At 37.0% G+C, this 12,190-nt stretch overlaps 1 protein-coding gene across 4 annotated transcripts in view; it reads right to left on the bottom strand.

Moving 5' to 3' along the window:
• The window catches only part of VAV3 (vav guanine nucleotide exchange factor 3), a 180,887-nt gene that overhangs the window by 145,375 nt on the left and 23,322 nt on the right, over positions 1 to 12,190 (bottom strand). For all 4 annotated transcript variants that reach the window (XM_069789456.1, XM_069789460.1, XM_069789459.1 and 1 more), the window contains exon 2: positions 1,653 to 1,769. In XM_069789456.1, coding sequence (XP_069645557.1) covers positions 1,653 to 1,769 — 117 coding nt within the window. The remainder of the gene's footprint in view (positions 1 to 1,652; positions 1,770 to 12,190) is intronic.

Below are 12,190 nucleotides of genomic sequence, written 5' to 3'. Positions count from 1 at the left end.
ACTCAGCATAAGGCTAGCTATACATTTTAATACAGTTGTAAATTTCCCCTCCACTTTCTTAATGGCCTCAAGCTCACCAACTGCTTTAGGAAGCTGAGTACATGTTCATTTGCAGAGGCTAGTAAAATACATAGATCAGCCTATGTAAATACAGCAGATTGCAACCTCCACCTGTGTGTGGCAAGCTTCCACACGAGCACGCAATGGAAACAGCTGAACAGCAGAGCCATTATGCACCTAAAAACATGCCCAATGCAGCTATTGCAAGGATTGCACACGCTTGTTCAATTTAGCATCTCCACCTCTGCACAAGCACGTGTTATCATGCACATAGTTAGCCTCATTAAAGAATCCCACACACCAGTGTCTTTAAAATTTGTCACTGCATTTTTATCTGGTAGCTTTCCAAGAAAGGTGACAAAGGCCACTAAAGAGGCCAAGACTAGAGAAACCATTGCTTGTAAGCACTATCGCCATCGCTAAAGCTGAAATACCAGTACCAGGAATAATTAGTCTATTCGTGCTATACTGTGGCAACAAACACAGTAAAAGCTTTGTCTTAAATATGATTTATGAGGACAAAAGATGTTCAGCATAACTAAACAAGTGGAATTACCAGTTTTATCTAATTTATACTCAAAGGACTTAAAACCAGACAAAAGATTCAGAAAAATAATTAGATATTTTGGTTAACGGTAATCACTGAACCATTTCAAACAGTCATATTGCAGCCCTGATTCACGCTTGCACTCTTACATCATCTTTACCTCTATGTCTACTTATAAAAAGAGCAGTGCATAAAAATGAAATAGTAAAATTATAATCTCATTAAAAAAAGGAATAATGCTTGAAATATACTAAATTTGAATAAATAACTATTTTTGGTGCTACTTTAGGTAATTTTCAGACCTTTTCCTGTGAAATTAGGGTAATGATACCCTATGACTCAAAAGCAGAAACTGAAGTTGAACTGAACATATGCTGGCAATGACAGATCAAACAGATATGTAGGAGGTTGTGAACAATAGACTGGAAAAAGCCTTTATATATAGAATAACTAATCAGAGGCTTACAGAATATACTTCAGGCTGTGTAAATTAGAGCTATGGTGGGTTAATGTGACTGTTCTATCTGAGCTTTACAGCAGGTTAGAAAAAACAACAGATTTTAAAACTAATTGTAAAAAAAAAAAAAAATTTTCAAAGGGCAGATACATGAGTAAATTTTGAGCACTTGAGACTAATGAAACATGCTCTGTGCCATGTGGTCTTACAATGTATAAGCCCAGGGTTTCTGATTCCACACTATTTATGTCAAAAGTGATATCACCAGACAGCACTCGCCCACAGCTTGCCATCTTCACACATTTAGTTTACCTTTAACTCAGCATCTTTGAAGCTATTTTTTTTTTTAACTTATCTATGCTTTTCACACCTTCAGAACTTTCCTACCAGGGATTTTTCCCTGCCCTTTATTAGCCCCTCCAATGTAAATCTATTTCTTCTGCTTTCTTAATTCTTTCCCACTGTTTTTTTACTAATGAATGCTTATCCTTTAGTCACAACTTCTACACTATATCTACCATGAAAGTCTTCTATACTCAAGTAGCAGAACACAGGTGTTATTCAGGATATAATTAAAAGGATCCTTACCTTTCCAAAATCTCTCACATCAAACAAATCAAATGCTTCAAAAAGTTCACTTTTCTTCATCCCAAATATTTCACAACATGCCGAAAGAAAAGTCCTTATATTCTTCAAGCAAAGAAACTAGGGGAAAGAAAACAAAAACACTAAGCATCAAATGTGTCAACTTGTGTGCTCACTTTGGTCACAAATACATTACAAAATTCACCAATACAATTATTTGCAAGTCCGCACTTCTACTATGCTGTGATCTTCCACTGGTTCTAATTCAGCCATAAAAGTTCCCTTCAGACTCAAAAGCATTAATCAAATTCTGAGTAGACAATTTGTGAACAGAAACTATTTTCTCTCTTTTTATGTAAACAAAGAGAAATGACAATATGCTACTAGATACAAATTGGTCTAAATACAGACTTACTTTTCGATTCTCTACAGACAGCATATAACGAAACAAATAAGGTTACCTTAATTAAAGTATATTAATATGAGAAAGTTATTCTTCATGTATACATCAAGTGTCTTCAGCTGTTAAGATAAAAGTCTAGTCTGAATGTTTAATGAAGACATGTGCACTGTTTTAACACACTAAAGACATTATGAATACATATTCTCTGTCTGGAACACGGGAGCAGATGAGATTTGCAATTGAGAAGTCATTTACAATTCATCTTGTGGAGATTTAAGATCCTCAAACCACCTTGATTTCTGTACTGAATTAAAGGCTATTTCTCTTGAAGTTATCCACATGCATCAATGATCATCTGAGTCTGGAAAAGAATAAAGCTTCTGCCACAATACTCTCCTTATAAGGCTTTTAATGCATTTTCTTGTAGAGTATTTTTTGAAAGACCTTACCGGTACAAAACACAGTAACTATCAATAGCATTGCAGTAATTAAAGAGGGATAGCTAAAAAGTGCAATATCCATTCTTGACAATGGTTAGCACCACAAGGTACTAGTACCTTACGAGGACATTAGCTCCATAAAGATGCTGTTGTAGAGTCTTACAATCCACTATGCAGTACAGTTCAAAAGCAAATACGGTATTTATAAGCAACAGTATTTCAAATGACCCAGCACTGTGCTTTGAATATGCATTTTAAAAGTACTGATACAGCAACTCAGTATTAAAACTGAGTTCCTAGAGTTCTCCATCTTATAGTGGATTCATAAGAATGAGGATCATTTACATTAGGACAGATTATAGAATTGCTATATGTTCCAACTTAATGTTGTTTATAAAAGCAGTATTTTTTGATATTAATACTGTCACAGCCATACCTCTCCTGAGTGCAAAGTAATAAATACCCAAATTGCTTACTCAGCCAAATATGTCAGTGCTTTACCTTCAGCATGACACAACAAAATACCAAATTCAACAGAGAGCCCTACTTCATGTCTTAGATAGAACTAACCAGCCAGACACAGAAAAAGCAGAGCTGATACATCAGATTTACAGCAAGGTTACACATGTGAAAGCACTGATTCAAGAAGAGAAGCTTCAAGAGCAGACAACTCTAGTAGATGGTTGTGGACATCAAGACAACAGCTGACAAACTCATCGCGAAGCATCACAAAAGCAATCCCTGCACAAGCCGAAGCTCCCAGGAAGGCATCTGTGACTGACAACTGCCACATCAAGTATAAGGGGCCACAGATTATGAGGTGGAGCTGTAGGCTCCACCATTCCCTCCACTCCGAATAGCCCCATCTGTACATGCTCCCAGCTCACATGGGGCAGCTGGTGCTGGGCTACATACTGGGCTGCTCGGAGACAATGCTGCATTTATGCTGGACTGCTTTTATGCATAGTGAAATTTGAAAAATGAGTCTAACTTGCTTAGTCAATATCACAAGCTTCTCTGGTTTTGCAAAGATTATAATTTTCAAGTCAAAATTACAAGGTTAGAAGGCTAAGAGATGTAAAACATATGTGCTTCTTCCACCATGACACTCACAGAAAGAACCAGAAAATGAGCTGGTTTGGGACCCCACAGCTTTAAAAACAAGATGGCACATACAAAGTGATCATTGTTTTTCTGATATATGTTTTTCCCCAGGTTTTTTATTATTTTTCTTAAAAGCCATCAAGGGCCACTAGGTTCATCCAATGCAGAACACTGATTCAACTTGAATACCGATTTACTTCCTTATGTTGAAATTCTCACATCCACTGACAAATTTTTGCCTCACTGGAAAACTCAGCTGCCTTTTTAAAACCTAAGTTTTGAGTTTAGATTAGCTAGTGCTGAAGTCTGCCAGTGCAAAGAAAGCTTACAGCTGCATTAAGTTGTTTACCTCTAAAGAGAGCAATAAGTTAAGAGAGAGACAGATGTCATGGGCCTAAAATCTGGCCTAGATTTCCTACAGAGCATTTTAGTGAGTTGCATTTAGTTTCTTAATATAGCTACAAGAAAGATTTATCAGTGACTTCAAATTTGGTTGGAATTTTGTGACATCAGCCTTTTGTGTTTAAATTATCATTACTATGAATTATATGCAAATAGATGGGAGAGCATATTACAAGAAATTAAGTTTCCTTTAGCCCACATGTTTTAAAGGAAATGTTAAAAGTATCTACGCTGTAAGTAATGAATTAAATTCTTTGGAATATTCTAACAGAGACACCAAAGAAGAATCTAATTCCCCACGCCCTTTTTTTAAATACTCACTAATTCATTAAGTGGTAAAGTGCACTTTAACATGTATCATATATTAAACAGACTTGACATAATTATAATCTAATATTCAATAACCATATGACAACACAGCAGTTCCATTACATTTCTTGTAGGCTCTAGAAACCACAGACTAAGCATTTGTCAAATCTACCTGCACTTGATATGGGACCACATCATCAATAAGTATGTGCCAAATGGTGCCTTTAGCAGAATAGGCCTCCTGACAAAACAGTCTAACCCCCCTGCTAGTTCAAAGACTGCTTAGTGAGTTTAGCTGGGCATCTAATGATTCAGTATCCATCAATTTTCTCTTGCAAAATGAAAGGCTTATTACTAAACTATTAAGCTCACTGCAGTAGCTATAAGGATAAAACTGTGAGAGTACTAAAACCAAAAGGTGTTCATATTTATATGCACTCATTTTGCAATAAAATGTATGAGGAAAAAAAACAAAAGAAGTTTTAAGAAGAACTCATTATATGCTACTCATGTTTTGGAAAAGTTATTTGATTATACTACCCAGAAAACTTTCAGAAATATTTCCAAAACTTTATATTGCAATCATCTAAAGAAACAATCTTCCTCAATGAAAACAAAGATTTTTATCGCTGTGGTTATTGTACGAAGAAGTACAAATTAGTAAAAGAAACCTCCAAATTAAAAAAAGAGTGTACATCTAAAATCTAGGAAGTTCTATAAAAGACAACCATCCTTGCTGGCAATAAGAAAAAGGCACCATCAGTCTGCAGTCTCTCATTAGTAAGTACAGTCCTCAGGATATTTGGAAACCTACTACATGATTGCATTTCTTTTTCAAAAGCAAAACATTATACTTCGGCACACCACAAGGGAGATTGTTAAAGGCATAAAGAGCAGTTGGGTACCCAGTTCTCTTAGAGATGCAAGGAGAGCTAGACATCTCTCACTTGGTCTGATCTCCAAAAGTCTCCTCCACAGGAAATGTTGTCTTTCAGTACAAGAACTGGTTTCTTTTCATTAAAAGATAACATAACTTAAAAACAATCTTTTGAAAAAGTTAACGTTGCCTCTTTTTTTTTTTTTTTTTTTTTTTTTATAAATTACATGGCTATATTAGGAGGCAGCAGTCCAGAATTCTTAATACGCAGATCAGTAAAAATACTGCAGTAGGGTAGTATATGCCATGAAGCTGAAAAAAGTTCACACTTTTAAAAGTAAAGGCTTATATCTGGCTTATCTCCAGGTACACCATGAGAGGAGAGCACACCTAGCATCCAGACACAGATTGATAATATCACAACCCATTGGGGTTCAGGACCCTGAGAACAATTTTCAGTATTAACATCTGTAGATTATCAAGACATTCCTAAAGCACCCTAATGTTTCACAGCACAAGTAGCCACACTACTACAAACCAATAATGTTGTCATTGTCAGGGCTACTGAAATGGTACTACTCTTGTGATAAAACACAGTTTTTATGGAACAGATTAGAGTTTTAGTGGCCTCTGGTCCATTCTGCACTAAATTTCATTTTTTAAGAGGCATTAACACAACATTTATTGAAGTGAAGAGCAAGTTTGCAGAGGAAAAAAAAGTCTACCACCTAAAAAAGTGGGTATGGTCTATATAACTGGAACTGTATTTGTCTGAACTTAAAAGCAGAAGAGAGTGGGCAAACCAAATTATACTAAAGCTACACAGAAAAAGCATGCTGTTTTCTACATTTGCCACTTCACACAAAAAGAGACATTTATTTGAGGCTTTTTCAACACAGTACATGGTTATGTGTGCTGACAAAAATGTATAGAAATATTTTACAAAGGATACTGAATAGAAATTACTAATTAGACACAAAAAGCACAGACAGGACTACAGCTGCCCACAGGGAAGAGGGATTTCTCTAACCAGGCCTCTAATGAAGTGAAAGATGAAATGCAAAAGAAAAAAGAAGAAAAAAAAAAAATCAATTTCATATATCCTCTATTCATATAACTTTAGCAGTATTTCTCAGAAAATACATTTTAGCACTGACGTACTTCAATGGAATAAAGGTCTGTTTAGTACAGACCATAATATTCAGTATCTAGATATACCTTTTGTACTACAAGCACTTTTAAGGGTGTTCAGAGACCAACACAAAGAGCTCTGAAGATCAAATTCTGCCGTGAGACATTTATATGAAATTCCAACATAGCAACACCAGTCAGGCGAGTGAAAACTGAAAGGCCAAGAAATAGCAAGTATTTAGGAAAGACTACTTTCAACTTACTTTTTTTTTTAATTACCAATAGTGGAAAAAACAGCTACTTGTATTTATTTCAACTTCTACCTCCTTTTTATTATGATGATTTAGTCACAAGCAAGGAAGAAAGCTTGGGTAGCTGGCAGTTTCCTTATACTTCTATCTGGATCAACAGATATTCTTACTGCATTTAGGACAAACTAGAGAACATACTGAAGCCTGAGCATCTGAGACAGTCTAAATAGACATTAGACTATAAAGTGGTATTAAAAACAAAATGGATCACTGTCACTATGTCAGGGAAGATGTTTTGGAGTTTTTTTTCCAGTGTGATTTGATTCACTTTTGCTGACATTGTATACCCATCCTTTTGTCACCATATTTTCCAGGCTTTTTTTGCATGTTGCATTAACGGCCCCACGCAGACTTCAGGAGGATCCCAGTAACTGCACAAGAACTGAGGCCAGTCGCTCCTAGCCACCATCACGTAGAAGCTATGATGAAAGAGTGAAAACACAGAAAAAGTAGTATTCTGCTTAGCCAATTGTCCACTAAATGCACTTTGCCTCCTGTGGGTGAAATAAGGCATGTCAATCAGGGAAAGTCCAGAAATCTTCCCCTCCTATTCCTCTTCTAAATGGCACCACTTTTGCCTTGTCTTTAAACAGCCTTATAGGCATAAACAAAAAAATGGTGGGATTTTATGTAACAGCAAACATTTTATGACAAAAATAGTTAGGGAAAGGCCAGACATTCAAAACAAGTATATAAAAGGGAAGTAATCAGATGAGCAAATTTGGCTTCAATTCATGCATCTCAGAAGGCAAAGTCACTTTCTTTTAATTTGTGAAATACTGATGTTACATGCAAGAAGGCACATACAGGCTTGTGAAGATGGGAGATATTTCTTTTAGTTGTTTATGGTCTTATAAAAGCAGAATTACACAAGAATAGAAGGCAGAAGAATAGAAGAGGAACAGACCATTACCATAACACTTACATGCTCTTCCTACACCTCAGCACTTACTGCAAAACATGGGCTCCTGACCTTTCCTGTCCATTTTTGGGATGCTGATGAGAACAGATTAATTGAGAATATCTCATTTTGATTTCCACTCTGTTCCTGAGAATATACACAAAAAGGAAAATCATGCAGTTATACCTCTCAAGCACGAGGAGAAATCTGAAAATTGCCATAATGGATTTAACTGGAAGAATTGCTTTTCTACATTCTGTCACCAAGATTGGTATGTGCAAGTTGTTTCAGTGAAAGAAAGCACTGAAACAGAGCTTGTCTCCTCCAGGTTTCCTTCAAAGAAGTTGCTTAACGCCCTGAGGGTTGCAGATTTTTCTCTTCTCACTTGTTTCAGTATTTGTTGCAACAACTGTGTTGATAGGAGTAACACAAATTCCACACTAACACTGTTTGAATCCTGCAAAGTCCAAATCTAAGAGAGATATCCAGAACTCCCTACTGTGACCGAACAGCACCATCACCTCTTCCAGCCACGAAGTGAAGATGCTGTGACCATAGCGAAGCCATACAGCAGCAAGACCAAAGTTGTACCTTAAACCTATATACATAGAAAAGCAACAGTAACTAGAGATACAAACCCAAGGGTTTCATCAGCTCCTACATTATGTGTGCACACAGGAACTGTCTAGCTTCCTTTAAGTTCTTTCAGCCACATCCAATACAGGAAGAAAATTAGGTACTTAGAGAAACAGCTGCTCATGTATCAAGGGCTCCTTTCCATAAACCAGGCTGGACAGTTCCCCAACACATGCCATCTTTGACAGACCAATCCCTAAAGCAGGGTTACCAAAACAAGAGCACGCTATACCTCTATTAGATTACATGATTTTTTTTTTTAATATCTGTACGTTCATTAACACCAGATTGCTAGGTACTCACACAAAGCAGGGGCCCACTGTGGTACTGACAAAATTGTACGTTCAGGGTTAACAATTCAACACAGAAATCATTTCTGGCTCCTTCACAGATTTCAGCAGCCAAAGCAGATTAGACTAGTTCTGCTCTGCCAACAGGAGTAATTATCACTATATGCAGTAAAAAATAGCTGGAAGGATTTCTAAGTGAATTAAGTACAGACCCACTGATGAAGTCTTAATTCAACATCTATTAATGCCTTTTCCTAAGCCAGCAAGAAGGAAAAGAGCAATATCAGAGTCAAGAATGGAAGTTTTAACATTTCTATTGTTCCTATGCATGCCACTTTTCTTGTGAAGATCTTTAAATCGGAGCCTTACTGAGGGTAGGCAATGCAAAAGGACCATAAGGAATTTAAAGACCAAGTCAGTGCGCAAGGATGAGTGCTCCTATTTTCAGTAAGCAATGAAAGCTACAAGGCTGTCTCCAGAGACTTTTTTGGGTTTAAGTGTCAAAACACCACAAGTAAGCATTATTCTTTTTCTCACTCTTAGATAAAACTTATTAACTTGCAAATTACATTTAAAAAAGAAACTAGCACACACAGGAAGAACATGTCACTCACAGCAAAGGAATTCAGTTTTAGGTTCTGCATTTGGCCTCTTGTTCTGCAAACCATCTCCATCATTCGGATGATCAATATTTTTAAAGCTTTAAGCAGGAGCAAACAAGCCAAATATTAAATACCACCTAACTTTGCTCTCCAAAGGTCACAAAGCAGATACACTAATAAAGATGGAGGAGACACCACACTGAGTTCTGGAAGAGGCAGGCTCATTATCAGTATCTCAGCAGCTTAGAGCCTATACCTTGGCTCTTTGCATAGTTGCTTAAGAACTACTTTTGGGTTACAAAACATGCAAGACTGGTACCATTATATAACTATTAAGAATTTTGCTAAGAAAGGTGCTATGCAAAGAACAACAGACATTTCTTAATTCAGAGAATTAAGGTATAGCTAGGGAGATCTATAGTGTTATTAGCTTACTAGATGTGGGCATTCTTTGAAGGCCTACACAACGCATAGGATACTGTATGAACTATAAAACCTATTAAATTCCTTTGAAGCACTGCTAACACAGTATGAATATTAATAGCATGTTCTTTATTTGCTCAGTTAATGTAGTAATGAAATATTCATAGAAAAGCTCCTCTTAAAATTCCTAACTGACTACTATTCAACTGTGTCTATGGCATTTTGGCTTGAGTATGAAGTTTTGTTTATGTACTTTTGCTCTTCTCTGTGCTTCAAAGAAAGAAAATGGAAACTGAAACTTGAAAAAAAAGCTGAGAAAGCACAAAGGATGCTCAGCTTTTATTAGTAATGATATGGAGTGAACAGAAGGCAGGGAAAAAAAAAGCTCAGGACTTGTTACACATTCCTGACTCTCTCCTTGGCTATGCTAGCACTATAGCATTGGTTAAGCAAGTGGCGGCAAAGCAGCATTTAAATTCTATGTGTCCCTTAAGTCAAGAACTCCTACAAGCCATGAAAGTGGCAACTTCTAGTCAATGGTCACTGGAACACATTCAGCAAACACCTTCCACATCCTACCATGTGCATCAGGAGTCACTAGGCTGCCTGAAGAAGCAAGAAACCTTTTATCCTTTACTTATTGCAAGATGAAAAATAAGAGAGAGCTTTGGGAAAGCACACAGTCACTAACCAGATGGGAATTTTCAGACCACAGAGCCCCAACTACAGGAATTCCCAAAGGGTACTTAGCAAAAGGTATGGGTGGGAGCTCAGGACAACATCCTGTTACAAAGGGCAATTTTTTGAGTAGCCCTTTGCTCCCCGCTAGCAAGATTTCACAAGTCTATTCTGCAGTATCTTGTCAAAAAGAACAGCAGGTGGAACACAGTAGTGAGCATGCAAAGCACACAGAGATTAGTTAGGGGGTTCCTGTGCTCAGTTACCTTTCCAAATGACTAGCTCTGTCTTAGATCCCAAAGTTGTATCCTTAAAATGCCTTTCACTAGGGATCTCAGTGTCTTACAAACAAATGCAAAAAGAAGGAAGACAAAGGGAACATGGAAAACACTCCTAAGGAGAACAAGAATAGGAGGAAGACAGCAGCAAGGAAATGAAAAGAGGACCACAGGAAAAGGAACAGGAAAGGGACAGACACACAGTGAAACAAAAGTTTAAAAAGAAAATCAAAATAGACCAACAGAGGGAAAGATCCAGTGGGAAAGACCACTGAAGTAAAAAAGGGACTTGACTCGCTAATGATTAAATTGTGGGAAAACATTAAATAAAAGCCAAACACAAGACAATTATGTGTGTTAAAATTTTGGTGTTAAAATGCTTCAGGCAAACCTATTTATGAAACTGCCATTTAAAGTAAGACAGTAGTCACTGTGCTGTAAATTGTATTTACAATTGTGACATGAAAAACTGCTTCTGTAAGAGGCAGAACTGTAAAGGACACTGATATTCTACTTGGATGTACTGTCATTGGTCCTAACATTGGGTTTCTAATCACTCACATTTCAACTTAGTTGACGAAGTACCAGCAGTTGCATGAAACTGTTTTATAGACACGGAAACCTCAAAACCTACACCTACCTAATGTATTTAAACTTATGGGGGGGGGGGGGGGGGGGCAGGGGGAACCCTAAAGTCTACAGCACAGCTGATACACTTAAACAACAAAATGAATGGAAAACCTCAAACAAATTAGCACTCAATGTTTTCATGATCAGAGGGGAAAAAAAAAAAAGACAACAAACAAACAGAAAAACCTTACAGCTATGGTATGAAATACAGATCTTCACATCAGTGCTAAAGAGAACACCCAATGCATTTGTTTCATGTTGTTAGCTCAGCACACTAAGATACTGCTTCCATTGTATCTTAGTATCTTTTATTTATTTATTCGTGACTATGCTTGGTTTTTACAAGTCTCTCATGTTGGTGTAATAACACCAGAAGAATTGAGGCCCTAGTGCCCTGGACACAGGCCCTACACAAGGCCAGGCCTGGATCTCAACTATGTAATTCCTTTACAAAGACCTACAGTGTGGATTTTTTAAGATCATTTTTTAAGTTAGCATGTACTGGCTTGTTCTCTTCTAAGCACTTCAAAAAGTCTCAAAAGCTGTCCACAGTGAATCCTGCATGGAAATTCAACATAACAGGTGTGTGGGGGGGTGGAATCTTCACAGGGTTAGTCAGTGTCTGTTAGAGGTGAACGTAACCCAAATAACTCAACTCCTATGCTCTTCTATTTCTTGTCATCAGATCATACAGATCACATACTAAGTCTATGATTTCACAGGAAGGAACAATATTCTTATTAACATTCATTAGTGTTAACATACATGATTCATTAAATACTTCAAATTTTTTCTTGAATTGCATATGAGTAGTCTTTTCCAAGCTCTTATGATCATGGAATAAATTCCTAGCAAGACCTTAAGGATGTAAGTACAGCTCTCTACCAATTGCCAAATACGAATACAGCTGTCATCTAGTTACCTACTTTAAAAATCCACTGTTCTATTTTTGCTGGTGTGTCACTTCAGGTTTGCAGTTTATTAGACCATGTTCTCTATGGCAAGGACAGGGGTTTCTGTTATATTCAGAGAACACTTCTCAAGGATTGCAAGTCAATTAAGTAGAACAGCTAAGTCCAGAAGCCCAAACCACAAACCAGTGGGAACAGCCATGAATGAAAAACAA

Source organism: Haliaeetus albicilla, chromosome 8, assembly GCF_947461875.1.
Source record: "Haliaeetus albicilla chromosome 8, bHalAlb1.1, whole genome shotgun sequence".
Lineage (NCBI taxonomy): Eukaryota > Metazoa > Chordata > Aves > Accipitriformes > Accipitridae > Haliaeetus > Haliaeetus albicilla.
Note: the sequence above shows the minus strand (reverse complement) of the source record. Positions and strands in the feature narration are given on the sequence as shown.